The sequence below is a fragment of the Pipra filicauda genome, unplaced genomic scaffold (assembly GCF_003945595.2).
Source record: "Pipra filicauda isolate LSUMZ 115617 unplaced genomic scaffold, ASM394559v2 scaffold45_size4122338_pilon, whole genome shotgun sequence".
In the NCBI taxonomy this organism is placed as follows: Eukaryota; Metazoa; Chordata; class Aves; order Passeriformes; family Pipridae; genus Pipra; species Pipra filicauda.
Genome location: NW_024104598.1, coordinates 679706 through 699743, shown reverse-complemented (window position 1 = coordinate 699743; position 20038 = coordinate 679706). Strand labels below are relative to the sequence as shown.

Here is a 20038-nt window from a genome sequence, read left to right as displayed (position 1 = left end):
TGTGTTTCTGCTTCTTATTAGAAAACCCCCCAGCTGCTTTCTGAGAATTCAGCTCTGGGAGCCAGAGCGTTCCAGTTTCAATCTGCATTCTGGGACAGGTAGCAGAGACCAATTAATCAGGAAAGCTCCCTCAGATGGTCTGACCTTCTTTTGTCTTTGAACAGCACGACAGAAAATAAAAATGGGTCATCAATGCCTTAGCAAGAGCCTATGATAACCTTTCCTTGAAGAAATGCTAGACTTCAGAGACAGAGAAAAACAATCATGTGCTTGATGCCAAAGCATGTCAGCTGAGCATTGTTTGTTTTCAGAGCAGCACTAAAATACTGTGTTATAGCAAGGACACTGATAGCTTTCAACTTTTTAAATCCTAGGTGAAACAAAGGAGCTGGAAGATGTAACACTGAGGAACAGATTAAGTCAGAGCTCCATAAAGATGCCCACGGTCAGCAGGAGCCATGAGAAATAAGGGGATTTGGGCAATAAAGGCCAAATATCTGTGACACAGGATGTGTTTACAAGCTCCAAGCAACAGGTAGATGAGAAAAGCATGTCTGTGGATGAATAAATTAGCTGGAAAAATGGGTGGCACAAAAAAAGAGGCAGAAATGGAAGAAACTTGTCACAAGAGGCATAAAGCTTCATTATCCTTCACTTGGTTTACGTGCAGAGAGCAAGGAGGGACTGTACACAAAACCAAAGGGGAGGAGAGGCAAATAAATGACAATTCAAATCTCTGACTTGGCAGAAATCAGCCAAACGAATACAATTTTAACAGCAGGAACAGATTCTTTGGGATTGACAAAACAGGCAGAAGCAGTAGGATGAAATCCGTGTTACATTTATTACAGATATAAAGAAAAAAAGAGAGGGAAGAAAACAACAACACAGAACCAGACAGCTCTACAAGCATGATTTGAATAATAAAAATAGCAGAAAATAGTTGGCATGGAACATTTAGCAAATTATACCAGTCAGCATGAATTTACCCACAGAGAGCTGGTAACAAATCTCCTACTGAGTCACTGAGGAAGCAGCAAAACAGAAAAGATTTTGCAGAGAGAGAATCTGCAGGTATAATTACATGGCCTACAGGAGATATTTTTATATATATACATATGTATATATATATATAAAAACAGCTGGAAATGAAACATGAATAAGGGAGCAACCACTACAATCAAACTTCAGTTGCTGCAATAGGAAAGAACAGGAATAAATTAAAAGAGATCTTACATTAGAGGACACCAAGGGAGAAAAAGATCTTGAATGACAAGGCATATTCTGCACTATTCCCAGGAAAACACTTGGGGATGTGTGTGGGCAAGAATCCCAAGAGAGATGTTTTGTGCTTAACCAAAAGTAAGCCACACCCTCCTCCCCAGCCACTGAATGAATTCATGAAAAAAAAAAATTAAAATTAGGCTTTGAGCATATGAGACTTAAAATCTCAAATTTTAAGGTTGAAAGAGTCTGTGATGAATTATCCTGACTTCACACAGAATGCAGTGCCAAAGAATCTCACCCAGTAATTCTTGGCTGGACAACCAGATATCTAGGAAAAATACTTAGTCTCAATTTAAATAGTTCAGCAAATTCACTATGTCCATAGGTTAATTGTTCTGATGCTTAATTACTCCCAGTGAATCTTAAATGTACCTTGAATTAGTCTGTCTCCAGTTCCCAAACTCTGGATTTCATTGCATTTTGTTTGATTTCAAAGCTCTCTAAAATCCTCTTTCTGGAGGTTCTACAGCTTTAAGTTTCCTTATCTTGTAGTAGGTTGGACTTGCTCAGTTTCTCATTATTAAACATGATTTTGAGATTCCAAATAATTTTCTTTCTTATTCTTTCCAAGTTTTTATTTTTTTTCCCCTCCACATAAATTAAACACAAGTTACTAGGAAATGCCTAATCAGCACACAGTCATAAATCTTGATTTAAAAAATAAACATCAAAGCAATTGCATCTTGATATGGAGCAGAAAGTCAGGTCTGAATTCCTGAAAAGGATTTTATAATCTGGCTTCTGACAGTTAACCCTGATTCAGTCTTTGCCTGATTTTTTACACTTAATTAGAAGAAAATCTGGGGCAACTACACAGTTCTGGTTAAAGGAAGGAAAAAAAAATGGACAACACAGGAGGTTCAAGAGAGGATAACAGATAATAAGCCTTAATGCCTCTAAATGATAGAGAAAGAAGGTTAAACATGCTGTGGAAAAGAGAAAATTAACGGAAGACCTCACTGATATATAAAATACCTTTAGGGAATAGAAAGGATGAATTTTAGTAGACCAGCAATTTAACAGAGAACTATGCAAGCACGATTAATTAATTAACATCTGTATTAGTTAATGACAATGAAAAGCTCTGTGTTATTGCAGAGCTGCAGGAGGAGGAAAAAGCAAACCAGCAGAGAACTTTATCCTTTTTAATGCAGAAGTTTAACAGGTGACTGGGGAGGTACCACCAGGCTTGGAAAACACATGGAGGAGGGAAGGGGATGGAGCTACTTTGGCCAGACTCAATTTTTTAGACAATAAAAGAGCTCTTTGTTCATTTTTTGCCATCTCTGCCTTCAAAATAAGTGTGACTGTTTTCCAGTTAACTCAGTTCCAGACTCTCTTTACAGAAAGGAGTTACCTGCTCACTGGTCCTGGGGAAATATTCAATATTCCAACTCCATAACAGAAAAAAACCTGTGAGGATAATTGCAAAGAGAATATTTGCAGAGGTTGCAAAATCTCTGTCCTTGGAGGGTTTTAAGACCTGGGTGGACAAAGCCCTGAGCTGGCCTCACAAATTCAGGCTTGACCCTCTGAGCTCTACAACACCATGATATAAGATTTTATAACTTAAATAACAGAGAAACTATGAATTCTGGTAAATTTATAAGGGAAATATTTACATAATTTACCAAAATATGATATATTTAAATAACAAAAACATACAACAAATAAGTTAGGATGTTTTTGCTGGGAGCAGTTAAACACACTGGAGTCTCTGAGGTGTTTTAGTGGGTCTTGATAACTATCATGAAGTGTTCTGAAGCAGATCTATTTTTCAAGCAAGAGGCTGATTTATATCAAACAGAAGCTGTCATCTCAAAGTCTGCTTTATTTGGAGAGGTGAAGACTGGTTTTAAATGAAACTCACTTTTAAAAGAAATATTTGGAACTTACTTTTCTTTTTCCTTTGATCATGAAAAACAACTGGCAACAGGTGGTTCCTTTCAGTGACGAAAATTCAGTATATTGCTTATAAAAATACTTTTGCTAACCAATTTTCATGATTAATGGCTAGAACTCATTAGATGCTTTTATATTGTAACTGTATATATTGTTTTCTACTTTAAATATATTATTTAAAATATTATCTTAGATGCTTTACAACGTCACAATATCTACAACTTGCTGCATGTACCCCCTTTTAGATACAAATTCAAACTGCCATCTACTTACATTTAGAGAGAAATTATTATATTAGACATAACAAAAATACAGGGCCTAAATAGCTGTCTCTACCCATCCCTCCCTCCCCAACTGACCTGTGGTTGTTTAACCACCTGTGTAGGAGTTGGAACCAGATGATGTTTAAGGGCCCTTCCAAACCAAAACCATTTTATCACTCCATGAGCAGATTTTGATCTAACTACAAAACTTCTGCCTCCAGGATCACCAATTCAAGCCTCTTAAAAATCTTGCAAGGGAAGCAAATGGAAAAGAAAAAGGCATTTGTGCTACAAGGCAGGTAAAGTTGCAGTGTATCTCAACTACATTTTCTACACAAAGCCTGCTGATCTTATGTCTGGGATCTTTTCCTGACCACTAACGCACCCACAGTTTAAATTATTATACTGATATACAGTCATTAGATAGAAAATGTGTCCGATCTGGTCTATTTTTGGCAAGATAAAAGACTAGAGAGCAGGAATTTGTCTCTATCGTGTTCTCCTAGAAGGAGGAAGTCAAAGGTGACGTTTTGCAGAATTAAGGTCGAGAATGTACAAAGGTGCAGGGCCCTTTTTAACAGGAGAAAAGTTGCACCCATGCTGACAGTACATCCTGAGACACTTCATGGTGTTTCAAAAGCAACTTGTAACTTTGGCATAAACAAGATATGACATCTCTCAATTATGACTCTCTTTTCAGACTGGTTTGCTCTTTGGTGATTTCCCAAAGCAAGGGACAGCATTCTCACCATCAATTAAGACTTTTTTATATGCATTCAGCCTTCATTAAAAAAAGTATTTTAAATAATAGAAAATATTGTCAAATAAAAAGTTTAGTCTTACTAAAAATAGCAATTAACTAATATAACCATGATGCCATTATGATTGATAGTGTATAACTGAGTCGATTTAACAGGATACCACTGTAGGAAAGAAAGGTTGTTGCCAAACATTTTTATTTCAGTTCTACTGACCAAGATAAATCCAAGGGCTTTAAATATGACACCAATCTAGTATTAGCTTTTAAGAATCAGTTTCCAAGTGCATATCTTGGATGCTGAAGTCAATCAAAATAACTTAGCCACTAATTCTTTTGTGGTGGTATTTTTTTTCTTCTTCTCTTTTTTTTTTAATCCCCGAGATTTCAGCAATGAAATTTAAAAAAAAACAAAAAAAAAAAAAAAAAAAAAACACAAAAAAAAAAACCAGCTCAGTTTCTTTGGCATCAGCCCAGGCTTCTCACAATGAACTCCTGCAGTTTTTGGTTAAGCCTCTTAAGTTTCCTGTGCCTCAGGGAATGGCAATAATCTCTCTAGTACTCAGAACTGTCTTTAAAAGCTACTTTTGTCCACTTCAGTTTGTGTGTACAGTACCATTGAACCATCGCTCGTTTTCAATGCTTCACAATTTAAATACAAACTTCCGTGATAACCTTGACACCGCTTTTTCCAGGGCACAGAAGCCCCAGATCAGCAGCACCTCACTGCCTTGATGTTTTGCTGAAATACAACAAAGAAAGTTACAATGCAAAGAATTAGAAGAAAATGCCAAGGCCACATTGCTCTGATAAGAAAATCATGATGAAACTGTTACTGTGATTCTGTGACATTCATTTTAAGTTGTATTTGTAACAGAATTCCCTTGCATAGATAGAGTTCACTAATAAAACCAGGGAGAAAGCTTTTCTTACAGATTTGATAACTCCTCACAGTAAAATCCCTCATTATCTCTTAGGAACCCCTCAGTCCAGGTGCATAAAACTGAAAAAAAATCCTCACTGAATACACAGGATATGCTGATTTTTGTTTCTTCCCTCAGGCTGCCCTCCCACTGAAGCCAAAGCTTTCTTTCAGGAGATTGTAAAGACTTAGTGCAAGAACTCTTTTTTAATGGAAAAAGTAGAAATTTGGCTCGTTTCTTGCACCATTTTTGTGTAAGTGTGACATCCACTGGCAGGCAGTGGAGAGGAAAACTGATTCAGCGAGTAGTTCAATAAACTGCAGCATCCCAGAGCTCTGCTTTTATTGTAACCTCTTATTCCAACAAACTTTACCAATATATTTGCTCAACGTGGGCCTGAGAGTGGAAACAGTTTTGAGAAAGGAAAAGATATTAAAAGCAAGCAATAAATTCAGAGGTGTTTACTATTATTCCTCCTTTTTCTAATAAGAGAACTGAAAGCATCCCAGGCCAAAGCAACAGTTAAAAAAAAAACACCGGTCAAAGTTTTTCAGCAACAGTCACGGCTTAACAATTGTCCACCAGATGCTGATGTGGAAAAAGAGAGACACACTGTTACGATCCGCCCCAGAAAAGGGGGGGGTAACCCAGGTTTTATTAATAAATCCCTTGGGGTGGATTAGAGTGAAACGACATTAAATAATTGGTGTTTGAAAACTTACATACGTAGGGTTTATTTTAGAACAATTTTGTTTCAAAGATAAACAGGTATGTTGCCATTTTGGGTGTTATCATCTATATCTCTCATCTACAGCAATATGGCATAAAGATAACCTTTAGGGAAAATGCATAAAGGAGAGAAAGGAAAGACAGGATAAGGGTAAGGGAGAGTAAGGGAAAGCAAAGCTGAGAGTGGAAAGATGTCTATAGTCACTGCCCACGGGGTCCAGCGACGGAACTTGGGAGTTGCAGCTTCCATGTCTGTGAGTTGAAGTGGTGGCCTTGATCCATTGGGGTGGGGGAGGGAAGCCCCCGCACTCCAAGAAGTTATGAGTTATTATATCCATGGATGGTGTCCCGGGCCATGCCACGAGCCTCCAACGTCTGCTGGGCCTGCGCAGAGTTCCCGTGAGGGGCCTCGTAAAAGGGTTTTTCCCACCTTTCAAGATTGGCGGGGGATGGGCTTTGATGGCCACACCATCAACCTCCAACAGCTCGGACAGCCCAGAGCAGAGTTCACGTAAACACGGCTCTTCTCGCCTTTTCAGGGCTTGACACCTGCAGCAGCACTGGAGGGGGAGATGGGCCCAGCTGCCCATCAGAGGTATAATGCAAAAGTCCTGCAAAAGCCTCCTGGCAATCCTAGAATGCATAAATCATTAACCGTTTCAGTCTCTGATACACTCACAGAAACAGCTTCATGCTTGAAACACAGAACTGTTACCAGTTGTTATGATGGCTGTTTTCAGATTGTTTCTTTAAGAGCTTGGGCAAGTGAAAAAAATTACCCTGCATCTGTAGAAGAAAAAAATCAGACTGGGAGAGACCTTTGGTGTTCACCTGGTCCAACATCCTGCGTGAGACAGAGCCAACTTGTAAATTAAATCAGATTGTTCGTGGCAATGTCCAGTCAAGTTTTAAAAGCCTCTAAAGATGAAGATTCCCCCCAGTGCCCTAGGCAGCCTCTGCCAGTGCACATCCACATACAGGATAACAATTCTCTCCTTAAATCTAGCTGGAAGTTCCCTTTTTCTATCTGTGACCATTGCTTTGATCATGTCCTAAGGGTTTCCTTCATCTCTGTTACCCACCCATTCCTACCTTTTGGCAGTCCTGGTCCAAGACTATAGAAAGAGCTATTACTGGATTTTGGACATAGACAAGAACTCTTGTTTCTCAGCATACACCACATTCTCTCCCCTGATGCTGAAGATTCCTGAAACAGGAAGGCAATGCAATAAAATCCTGCCAGTGGAAGGGGCAGCCAACTCCCCCTTTGTCTGCTTTCACTTGGCATCAGCCTTGAGGGTTGTCAGGACTGTCCAAAAGACAATTCAACTCACTAACCCATCTGGAAGCTAATTAGTGAACACAAAACAAAAGAGGCCATTTGTTTGACCACCGCAGAGCAGGCAAAAGGAAAGGGAGGGAATTGATGAGGGGGAGAAAAAGCCCCTGCCTTGCTAATGGCAACAAGCCAACAGATCAACTCGGACATCTGTGAAACTGCAACCTAAAAACCACATACCTTTAGGATCCTAGAATAGTTATGATTGTTAGCCCAAGTGGCTATAGTTTTAAGCACAGAAAAATAATCTTTTAAATGGTTTAAAAATGGTCAGATGAGGGAAATTTAAGTCATCCTTCTCTAGATACTGAAGGAGATGAATGATGCATGCAAGTTCCTAAGCTATTTTGCAAAAGTGAGCCACAGGCTGGTTTGTCAGGCTGATGCACAGTATTCCTCTGTCAGGAATGCCTCTTAAATATTAACCAAAAGTCTGCAGCAGCCTTCCTATCATGAGCACCCAGAGATGGTTTATTTTTTCCGCTCAGAATTTGAAGTAAAACTTCAGCTGAAATGAAATCGTGTGCAAATTGCCATCTGTGTTTATTCCAGCAGGATTATCATTCTGGATTGTTTTATTTTGGAGAAAAAAAGTCGGGTAAGGATTGTGACTTTAAGGTTGCAGCACGTACAGACTTCAGGAGGTGTTTTTAACTGCATTTCTTTGCTGTTCATTTGTGAAGGATTTTTATTCCTGAGACTCTCACAGCTGTTTCACAGACTTTGTGAGCAGGTCTATATGTTGTGTTTTATATTTTGTAAAAATCTATAATTTTGCTTCTTTTTTTTCCCCCTAAATTGATCCCTACTCTTCATAAACTCCTTTTTCAACCTTTGTACTTTCTTCCAGTCACCAGCGACATCAGCTGTTGTCTGGGAAACACATCTTGTGTTCTCCTGAGCATCCCGGCCCTGCTAATGAAAGAAATCCCTTCGCATCCCTGGGTCACATCATGTTAATTCAGCAGCTCTGTGAGAGAGCCAAACAGCTGATTTAGTGAGCAACCTGCAATGCAAAATGCTCTTTACAAGACTCCCAGAGAGGAAGAGCTTCCAGAAGGAAAGCTTCCTGACAATCCCCAAGCAGTTGCCTGGCCAGGGAATTGCACACATTTAGAGAATCACATCTTCTCTCACTCACCAAGGACAACAGCAAAACATGCAGCAACTGGAATGGCCACAGGAAAATGTTCAGAGTAGCGGTATTTTCTGCAGACAACCACCATACAACCCTTTGGAAAATAAGTCTATATAAGAGATCAGAAGAGGATATTTTGTTGCAGAAAAAAAACCTTACCAAAAGTAAAATAAATTCAAACCCAGACCACAGCACTTAATTAATGCTTTTTCAGCTAAAAAGTATGACAACACTCTACCCAATTCATCCTTCTCCACCTTTCAGCAGGGAAATAGGTAGATCCAGAAACAGAGCTAAGACTATAATAGCAGAAAGTGGGCAGATAGGATTGTCATTTGGAACTTGAGTAGCACAAACCAGGCAAGTTTAGGCAGACTGGAGCCATTCTTCCTTTTTTTCTTTTCTTTTTATTTTATTAAACTAAATAAAAGTGACGCTTCCAAGGTCAAACTGCTAGGGAAGGTCAGTTCTGAAGGTGCAAGCTCTATGAATGGTATTATTAAATCAGGGGGTCCACTTGGTCAAGGTGATCTCTCAGCTTGGGTATTTCACAGACCAGTGGAGACCAGGACTGGATGAAATTCTTCTCTGGTTTAATTAGAGGCTTTGAAGCCCTGTAAGAACCTAATTTTCTCTGGGCCAGATAGGAAATCAATAAAGAGAGTAAACCTGCAAAATGTACACCTGGATCATGAACAGCTCTATAGAATACTGCTCAATATCAGCATCAACTTCAGTTAAACTTTGTATTAAGTCATGGTTAAGAAAGGTTATTTGCCAACAGCCTAGAAGGAAAAAGACTGCTATAAAAATGGATGTTCTGTGCAAACTGAAAGTGGAAAGATACCCCTGGATTGTGTAAAGGCTAAAAGGGAGGAGTGTTCATCTCATCCCACTGCCCAAAAGAGAGCAGATTTCTGAAAAACATGGCAACAGAGAACAGGAATGGATTTCAAATAACTCCCTTTTGCATAACTGTATTATTTGTTGTCTGTACCTACTGACATCACCTCTGTGATTTTTTAATGATCCACCACACTCCTGGTCCTTTGCTCCAGGGAAAGCAAGCCTGCATTAAAATGATAATAAAAAAAAAAAGCCAAAGTCCTGGTGATTTATAGTCTCTTACTGAGCTGTGTAAATGATCCACTCTGCTCAGAATATTAAAGCTATTTGCCATTCAAACCCAGACCCGATTTTCACAGAGGACCTCTCCCATTAATTGAAGGTTAGATCAATATCACTGTTTCTAGGGAGTTTGAAATACATGCCAGGAAACATTTCCATATTAAAATTCAACAACATATTACACCTACAAACTCACTCTTGCCTGAGGCAAACCTTAAGCAGGAGATATTTCAACCCCTTAATCTCATTCTCCTCCATATCAGGTTGTTGTTGGGCTCGGCTTCCGCCTTTGCACATTTAATTCACATCAGGCCTTGCAACTCTCACTGCTGCTGTCACTACATTACTATTCTTGGCTTCTTTCTCTCAGGACTGCTGTTTTCCAAAATGCCCTGTTAAACCAGCACAGACTGATGGGTATTTTGAATGGTTTTCACTATTCCATGCTTTGGCCCAACTCTGATGTGATGAAGACTTGGCCTTGCTGTCACACTTTAGACATAACTCAGCACATCTCCCCACAGTTTCTAGATGAAGATTTACAGCAGAAATCAAAGAGTTTTACCTAAAATTGATGCAAGCAAAACAGACGGAGTTACAGCAATTGCTAGTTAATGAATTGGGCCCCAAATTTTGTCCTTACCTTGACATTCACTGCAGTCAGACATGCCTCAGCCAGCAGTGGGACGGAAAACAGCCTGGATGACCCTTAGTGGTCTTTTATACTTCTAATAAGAAGAAAATGCACTGGGAATAGAATCAGAAATGTAAACATTGTCGACTATAACCTTTTAAATGTGTCAAGTGTCTTTTCCACTCCTCTTGTGGGATGTGAATGCACAATCAGGAGGCCCAGGTAATGAGATCTGCAGGGTTCACTTCTTACAGAAAATGCTCATCAGTATCATGTGTTATTAACCTCTGCAGTAAAAGATCACCAGGTCCTTTTCCTCTTTCATTAAAAGTTTCCCAGATAGAAAAAGGGGTCGAGTTCACCCCAACTGTGGTGTCCCCAGTGGTCTCAAGAAGCTTTCCACAAAGATGATTTGCTTCCATCATTCCATGTTTTTTTCTCTTCCCTCCCTATTCTGCATACATGAGGTAAAGCAGATGTAATTTCTTTTTCAAAGCCCATAATCCCCAATTAAAATGACCAACAAACACTTTAATCAAAGGTTAATTACTAGTTTCGGGATTTTCCATTTCCATCTTCTATCTCCAAAATGCTGCTTTTTTAAAATAGATTTTCTTGTATTTAGAGTTTCTTAGAACGTCAGCAAAGCCCTAATACAGAGCTCACTAATTCCAAGACAATACTATTTCATCACAGACATTTAACTTGGAAGCAAAAACAGAGGGAAAAGCCCCCAAAACAAATCTTTAAAATGCTGCTTGTATTTTAAAAGTGAACATCAAGAACTGTGACATAACTGACGACAAATGTCTCACACAGACATTATATCATTTAGCAGGAAAACACTGCTGATGGGAAATGCAGAATTGAATTGCAGGAGACTAAAGTCTCAAAAATCACTTACAAAACAGCATTCCCATTTAAAAGCTAGATGCCAAATATTCCATAGGTTTAGTAAATTCCATGATGGTGACAATTTTTCTTTGTTAAAATTAATACAGGAGAAGGGGTTGTTTTGAAGTGACACATTATTTAACACATTCCCAGGAAACCAATTTTGAGAATTTTAATGGAAGTTTATTACTAAATTAAAAAGAAGCAACTGAGAAGTTCAGAAAAACTTGGAAAATTTTAAATTACATATGAGACAGCTTCTTGGACAGTCTGAAAGGAGCAGGACTCTGAAATAAACCGCACATACTAGAGAAGGACACCATATATATCTAGTATATAACACCTAGTACAACCTGACTGTAAAAGGTGCAACACAGAAGAAAACGCCAAAACCTATAAACTGGTTCCTATTCATAAAAACTTTTTAATCTAAGAAAAGAGATAACACTGAGGTGGCAAAAGGCTGGGCAACATCTGATAAGGACCATCGGAGCCTCTGAGTCTGATTAGGCTCAGAAGCATCATGGCCTTATAAAGTTTTATAAAAGTATATGAGAGGATTGGAGTTGTGAAGATGTTTATAGGGAGCTGCTCCATCAGGGAACTAAAGATGCTGTCAGCTAAAAATAGAAACAGACGTGGCATTTCAGTGAGGTGTTGGTTTAATCTGAATGCCAGTCCTGGGAAGTTTACATATTGCACTGTTTTTTGCCAAAGATAAGGAGCTGACCAGACAGAATCCTGGGAATACAGTTTGAGCTTTAAGCACTAGACTTCTAAACTAGTTTAACACACTCATTTTGACAGAGATCTGTGCTCCACAAAATCCTGATTTCCACTGCTACATTCCAGAGCACCAACTCTGATCCCTGCCACACTTCTGGCAGCCAAATCCCTCTGTCTACTGAAGAGAATGTCTCCTGCTGAGGCTCAAACACACAACTTGGAGCTACATCAATGCTTAAATAGCTTCATTTCTGCACACCAACATAGCTGACTTCACCATTTAGCTCCATGGAAATGGTGCCAAACTGCCTGCAGCCATTTTGTTCAGTCCTCCAGAGAGGAATTTAAGCGGGAAAATTGTGAGGGGCAGCAGGAGTTACTCACATGGAGTGTCAGTCATCCACTGGATAGAATGGGAACTGTAACACTACAGATAAAACTAGTGGAAAATAATGTTTGATTTGATTTTGAATTATTAAATCACAGATAATTAGACTAAAATTATAAGCTGAAGCATTATCTAGGTAAAAAAATCCACATAAGCAGCACTGTGAAGTTCTGTATCAGCCATTCAAGATAAAAAGCACGATCTTGTCATTTTACACACTCTACTCCATTTATAAGAGATTGAAACTATCTTGAGATTCAGGTATTTCTCAGCTGAAGCATCTTTTTGTCCAGTAGCAGCAGCATCCATAGCTTCTAAAGAAGTGACTCCATTTGAGAATAAATAACTCAGTTCCTACAGCTGAAGGTTGTCTATACTTGCTAAAAGTTCTCCTTCTCATTGTCTGCCAAATCCCTAAAAAAAAGTCCTGTCCCACCTACAAAGGATGCCTGGATGGGAGTTTCTGAAACTTTCCCAATAGTGAGAATTTGTCCATCAGGAAGCTCATGGTTCTTTTCAAGACAGGAGGAAGAAGCAGCAGTTGCTGTTTCATTTTCAAAATCCAATGCCACACAACAAAACTTTTCCTTGATGTCTCTCACCATCTCCTGTTCTGTTGCAGGCAGCCAAGAAGTTTTTAATCAACACACAGTGTGACAGTCAGGCCACAGATTTTCCCAAGCCCATTTTTAAGACAAGCTCCAGTACTTTACAGACATGAAGTCATGTTCAAACTGTAAAAAAAACCCCATATTTTTTAATAAAAATGCGAATCTCTCATTAAAGTAAAACACACCACTAGGAAAATATAACAATACCTGTGTAAAGCCATGTTATTCTTGGGTAGGAAATGAAGCACATGTTTTCCACTCAAAATGAATAAGGCATTTCTGATACACAAATAATTGAATTTTAAACATAAAACAAGTATTTATGACAGTCAAATTTCTGTAAGCTGCCCATCTTTGTATACAAAATTATATCATGGCATCAGGTTACAAAGGCCTGTAGTATTTTAACTTTTTTTTTCAAAATATATGAAGACTCAAGACTTCAAGAGAAGGACAGGTGGAAAATCCAACCCCCAGGAAGACTCACCAGTCATTGGTCCCAAGGCAGAGACAGCACTGCCTGAATTGCTCCACACATGGCTGGCACACTGAATGTTTTAAACAGAATCTGGAATGAAGAGTAGAAAAAACTTTCAGATCTACACTTAACAGGATCTGAAGAGATGGTAAATTTTATTTCTTTTAAAATTAATACTGACAGTTACTACTCCTGAGTCCCCTCCTGAACCACAGCTCTTCTGTGAACAGCATGTTATATTTTCTTTGGGATTTCATTTGTAAAGAAAATCACCAAAGCCAGTGGATATCTTTCTATTAACCCAGGTCAGATTTTTGCTGACAACATTAATTGAAGATGATACCCCTGGGATAATTTTCTTACACTGATGGCAGGACTGCACAGTGGAGAAATCTAGAGGGTTTTATATGTATATATCTACACACACATAAAAAATGCACAGAAGACACAGCTGGAAGGAGTCATGAGGAATAAGCTGTCTATTCCCATCTCAAGGAATAATAAGCCATTCCTCTAAGATCAGAGTCCAACTGTAAACTCAACACTGCCAAGGTCACCACTAAACCATGTCCTCAAGTGCCACATCTAAGGGCTTTTAAATCCCTACAGGGATGGGGACTCAACCATCACCATCAGAGCTTCTGCTGTGAGGGGGTTAACTCAAATTTTGGATTTCAGAAGCTAATATTTTTGCCAATGAAGCCAACATTTAATGGAAATTACGCTTTCAATTAAAGGTTACATGAATTAACAATATTTCATAATTATGGTGATGAATTTAATGCAATCAGCAATAAACAAGAAGCCTTTAAACAATCTTGAAAGCAAGATTTATCATTACAGTATAATGACAGAGGAGCAGTCCTGGACACGTCTATTGTATGAGCCACATCTCCTGGTTGTTAAAAAGTACACTGTTCTTATGGTCTGTTGTAGTTTGTTATCTCCCAGTTGTATTCTCTCCCAGTAATTCATTCTGTCAAACTCACTACTTAATTAATTTATTTACACTGTTGCTAAATTGATGCATAATCTTCCTATTAAATATATGCCAAAAGTTGGAACAAAGGGAAGTGCAGAGTCACATCCCATTTTCCCAGGTGATTCTATACCTATATCTGTATTTAAATCACATTTACTTCTCTTTCTATCACTGGCTAAACTTGTAACATGGACTTTTGGCCATAAAGCTGCTCCAAAATATATAAAACTTCAAAGGTCTGCTTTTTGTTCTGATTAAAGTTGGCTAAATCAGACTAGGTATGTCACAGGTAGGAACACTTAGCAAAGCATCATTTGCTAAGACAACTCATTTTCCCAAGACAACACAAACATTCCAGTTTTGGAACACTTTTCCCCTGACCCCTGAAGAGGTGCTCCACTTGGAAGTTCCACAAAGTCATGTGCTTTATTCTAATCTTTCAAAACTCACAATTCTGGTATGACAAGTAGCATTTTGTCTGATGCAGAAGTGCTGATGCAGGGACAGTGTCAAGGGTAGAAAGCAGTAGCTGAGGAGTTGGGCTACAAGTTTGAACACTCTTGGTAGCCAGAGGTGGGCACCCAAAATGTGCCACTGATCCAAAACTCACACTGAAGATTCAGCTGGTTCACAACCAGCACTTTCAAACCTCACTTTTAAATACATCAATGACTCACCAACTCCAACTAAAAAAAAATCACATAATCCTGTGTTATCATTATATAGATACACACCAAAACTCAGCATCACAAGCCTCTTGGCTTCAGCTTTCCTACATACAGAACTGAGCACAGTCTTGTGAACACACACACACAAAAAAAAAATCACTCCAAGCTTTTAAAAGGATACCTGTGCATGGTAGTGACATATTTTCAAGTCCAAAATGTTTCAGGACCTTGATAATGCAAGAGCAGCAGCAACTCTTGCTCTCTCATCATGGCTTACCCATCTTGCCAACCCACACTAACCATAAGGGATTAGCTCTCAAATTAAGAACAAAATTGAACACCGGGGACTATTTATATTTTTTAGCTGCTTCCATACAGGAATGATCCGTGGCACAGGGTTCAGACAATTACCTGAGTCATTTTTTCCATGGCTGGCCTTCAGATTCAAGGGGGTCTCAGTCAAAAGGGTGGGATGTTCCTCCAGCAAAACCAGAGTTTGTTGTAGGAAGAATGATGTCAAAATCTAGAAGTGAAAAAATGCTTTAGAGAAGTGTCTCAAAATGGTTTCCTCTGCCCACAGAACTACAAAGAAAGTTCTTCAAATACAGCCTGAGTAATGGATTTTTAATATATTTTTAGTAATATATTAAATTATATTAAATAATATTATATTTAAAATACAAGTATTATATATCATACAATAAAAATTGTTATTTATATCTTTTATTTTATTAATGTTTTTACAAACATTAAAATAGACAGAAAGAATGCAAGTGCAAATCTGCCAAATTCACCTCTATTTTAGAACTGAAACCACTGTGCTGCGGTTTTATTCTTTTTTTTACGTCAGCTTTGCCTGACCCAACGAGTTTATTTTTGAGCACAAAACATCAGGATAGTTTTATGGGTAAGTTTATTTGAAGAATATCTCAGAAACAAGTATTATTATGCTCCAAAATGAACTTAAATGGAAGAAAGATCCTCTTTGTGAAGCACCTACAAAGTTAACAGCTGTCCAGAGCTGGAATTACTCATTAGGGGGGGGGGGGAAAAATCAGTCCTAAAAAGAAATTTCAATTCCATATCAATCCCCTAAAAAAAAATGAATAATCAGATGTTTCCAGAAGTGGGGTTTGGGATGTCAGGCCATCTTCCATTTGAAGGTTTAGAATAGAAATGCAGGGAGAAGTTGAATAAACCAGAAAGTAATTATGTAAAAGTTTAAAAATATATATCAGTCAGATATAAGAAAAAATGCTATTTCAGACAGGGAACACATAAGGGAAGAGAAGGTGCTTACATAATTCACAAAGTGCTGGTGATTTCAGCAGTGAGGAACAAAGCTGGACTCATACAAAGCAGGACCCTGCCTAAATCTTGGGCAGTTTCCAGGTTTTCCCTCAAATCCAGGCACTGCACAGCCCAATAACCATAATGTTGAGGGATAATGATATTCCCCAAGAACCAAAATAATTCAGTGTTGATTTTATAGACCATGAGGCTTAAATGTGAGCAGCAAAGACAAATTACTGAGGAAGAACTATCCCAAATTACCCCAACACTTATATTAAACATTTATGTTGTCACTAGAGCCAGAAAAGCTCCATCCCTCCCACATGTTGTCAGGTCAGTTCCTGGGAACAAATTAACAGGGATGGACAATGCCCTGTATTATTATCCAGCGGAAAACAGAGCAGGCCTAATTTGAATATTGTGAATTGAAGCACGGGAGAAGAGGAATGTGCTCCCCCCTCGCTCCCACATCCTGCAGCATCCCTGCTCCCACTTTCCCCTCACACTCAGCCTCCTTCTTTGGTGATCCCCCTCCTTCTGTACCCTGTGGATGGTTGGGCACTGCACTATTGTGCCTTTGTCCCATTTTTGGCACGTTACCCAGTAATTCCCTTGTCTCTCCTGCATCAAGATGCTTTTAGGAGTATGACTTCCAAGCATTAGAAATAAATCTGTGGCTTGGATCAAAATCATGCAACTGGTTTAGAAAATTTTGAGGGAAATATATATATATATATATATATATATATATATATATGCACATACAAAAGATATTGCCTTTGCATCAAAACTTTAGGAATTTTATTCCAGAAATTCTGAAAGGAGGAGTCTTTGTGTTTGTTACAGAACTTCAGGGGGACCTGAGATACATAACTGAATCACAGAAGCCTGTATATAACCAAAAATACACTTTTTTCCTTATTTGCAATAATCATAACAGCCATCAACTCTGTTTCTTGTCTCTTCCCTACCAGAAGAAGGGAAGTTTGGAGACCCACTTCCACAAGTGATTTAAGTGACAAAGAAGAAAAGCTAAAGCTACAAGAGCCCATATAGTATCTGACCATTATCTGAACTACACCAGGGCCTGAAGCCTCCTTCACATTACACCTTAAAACCAATCTATCCACCCATGAGTTCACACTACAGGAAAGCACATGTCACCTTTTTAACCTTCTCCAATTCCTTTTCCTAATTAGAGATAGTCTGCTCTTGCACCCAACGTTACCCAGAGAAGGAACACACAGCAGTATGTGTTGTGCACAGGACAATTTCCAGATGCGGGAACAAAAATAGTGACTTCCAATTTTATTTTTTTTTTTCTTCAGCAAAATATAATTTCTTGCTGAATGCAGACAGCAGGAAAATTATCAGGGAGCAAAACATAATGGGATGTACGAGGTAGACAGGTGTCCTCACAGCAAGCAGTGCAAGACTGAAATCCAAATATTGTGCTTCCACCTAGTGGAGTAGGAGGGCAGTTTATTTCCAGATACGAACTGAGGAAGTCCCATTGCTCCTGTATCGACTTTGGTTTGTTATCTGGAACACTCTGCACTCACCAGTTTGGGTTCATGAATACGACACAAGAACTGACTTTAGATACAGAGATTATAATTTCACACACCTCATCCTGGAAAGTGTGAGTACAGAACAACCCTAGCCCCTTGTCATCCTTTCTGTGGTATTTTCCATAGGAAAACGTTACCAGGAGAATTTCCCTGTGGAATTTCCTCCCCAGGCCATTTTACCTGGAGACTAGGGACCAAATAGCAATCCTGTCTCTAAAGAGGAGGTACAATATTTCCACATACACACTCAGACACTTCCCCAAGAGACCAGGACATATGGAATATCTGAGATATTTAACAGAGTGAGTGTCCTTTGGACTTCCCATGCCTCTCCAGTTTCTCCTGCACTTCCCAAAGAGGTCACTGCTCTGGCAACACACCAAGGAAGCTGTGCCTCAACAAAATTACATTAAAAATAAACACCCACCTTTCCCATGTCACTCCAGTTACTGATAACTCCATGCTCAGTGGGGTATTTCAGCCTCAGGATCCCTCTTTTACTTGGTGTTTCAGCCTCTATATTGCTGTCTTTTTGATCCACTCCAACCATAACATCCTGTAAAGGATATTATTCCAATATTAGTGCAATATATCAGGCACATCAGACATAGAATAACATTTTTAAGTTAAAACTTCATGTGAAATACTGTACCTGTTACTGCCCTCACAGAATGTACTCCCAAAACATGTAAGGAACTAAAATGTGAATTTATGGGAAACCACCTACTCTGGAATCATTCCTCCTATAAATCAACCAGGAAGAGCAAGGCAGCTTCAAAAATGAAGGAAGCATCACATACTTGGTGCTGCCCACGCAGAAGTCCAGCCAAGGTGGGCACCAGCAAACTCATCATTCTCCATCAGAGGTGGGTCCTTTGTCACTGCACAAAGGAATAAAGGGAAGGAATTATAGGTGGAAAAGGTATAATCTCTCTAGATTTACTTATTTGGTTGCTCTTTCTGTCTAAGCAGTTCCACTATTGCCTTGAAACAGTGAGATTTCCCCTTGTTGGAAGAGAAATATATTTTTAAAAATATACATTTGGGGGGGGGGGGGGAGTATTAACTTATTGTCATAGGTTTACTTGTTCTAAAAAAACCAAGGGGGAATTTTTTTTTTCTTTTCCCTGCATAGCGGTAAAAGAAAGATGTTGAACGAGGGAGGGGGAGGGTGTCTGCCCAGGGTGAGTGATACACACAAAGGAACTAGCTAGCAGACCCACATTCCAGGCTGACAGCTCGCAGAAGACTAGGGGGGGTGAGGTGATGAGGTTTTTTTCCCCCTCTCCTGGGGAAACAGCAGGCATTTCGCTTTTGCCCTGACTCAGGGAAGGGGTGTGTGTGGAAGGGCTCTGAGTTCGCTTTGTTTTCGGCCGGGTCATCTGGCTGCTTCTGGCCCCGGCTCACCTCCATTCCCCTCGCCCTGTTCTGCCCCCAGCCCGGACTTGCTCAGATTTCATCGGAGAGAAGGGACCTTTGGGGCAGTCCTGGCCACAGCCAGCCGCTGATAGCGTGAGTTCGCGGGAAGAACCCTTTTCTCCCCCTTTTCCCCTTCCCCTCCTTGGTTTTGGGGGGAAATCTCCATTTTCGGCCTCTCCCGCACCCGAGGCCTCGCGCGGCAACTACCAGAGCCCAACAGCGCCCCCTGCTGGCCAGCCCCGAGCACTGCAGGCTCTGCTCCCCCAGCGATCCAACGGCGCCCCCTGCTGGCCGTGATGAGAATCGCGCCCAGAGGCAGAAAGTGCTGGACTGTTTCCTTTTCGGAGGGGACTGTTGGGTACAGGATTAGTGGTTACTTGGGTTTGTGTTCTTTTGTTGTTCTGCCAATACATATATAGCCTTTAATAAAGGGCTGTTATTTTTTTTTTCTCCATACTTCTTCCATTGGAGCCTCTTAATTTTGGATTTCCACTTGCTTAGAGGGAGGAGCTTGGTCTTCCTCATAACTCATCCTCTTAGTAAAATTCTTAAGTCTCATGAAACTGAGATACTTATATAAAAGACAGATTTTCTTTAAAAAAACCCCTCACTTATTAAATAATAGTTTTGCTAAGTTTATCACTTTTGCATTAGGAAGTGTATCACAATTGCCCCAAATAATATAACAACATATGGTAAAATATTTTTCATGACACAGAACTTCAGGGAAGGGTTTTGACAGTCCAGAAAATCAAAATCTGGCTCAGATATGAACAAAACAAACAAAAATCTGCATCTTCTATTTGCAAAGGAACTTTTAGAAATCTAATTAAGCAGAAAGACCCTTTTCAAGGTCAAGAAAAGCCACAGTTATCCTTTCCAGTCTTATTTGAGTTTATAAAGTGATG

General features: G+C 39.4%; 1 protein-coding gene across 1 annotated transcript; it reads right to left on the bottom strand.

Annotated features, from left to right (window-relative positions):
* Positions 1–12247: 12247 nt before the first annotated feature.
* On the bottom strand, positions 12248–19342 carry LOC113991977 (actin-like). The gene is given in 6 exon segments (XM_039386010.1): positions 12248–13287; positions 15259–15273; positions 15275–15370; positions 18139–18267; positions 18512–18592; positions 19119–19342. Coding segments are annotated over 5 exon segments (372 nt in total). The 5' UTR covers positions 18566–18592; positions 19119–19342; the 3' UTR covers positions 12248–13209.
* Positions 19343–20038: the final 696 nt, after the last annotated feature.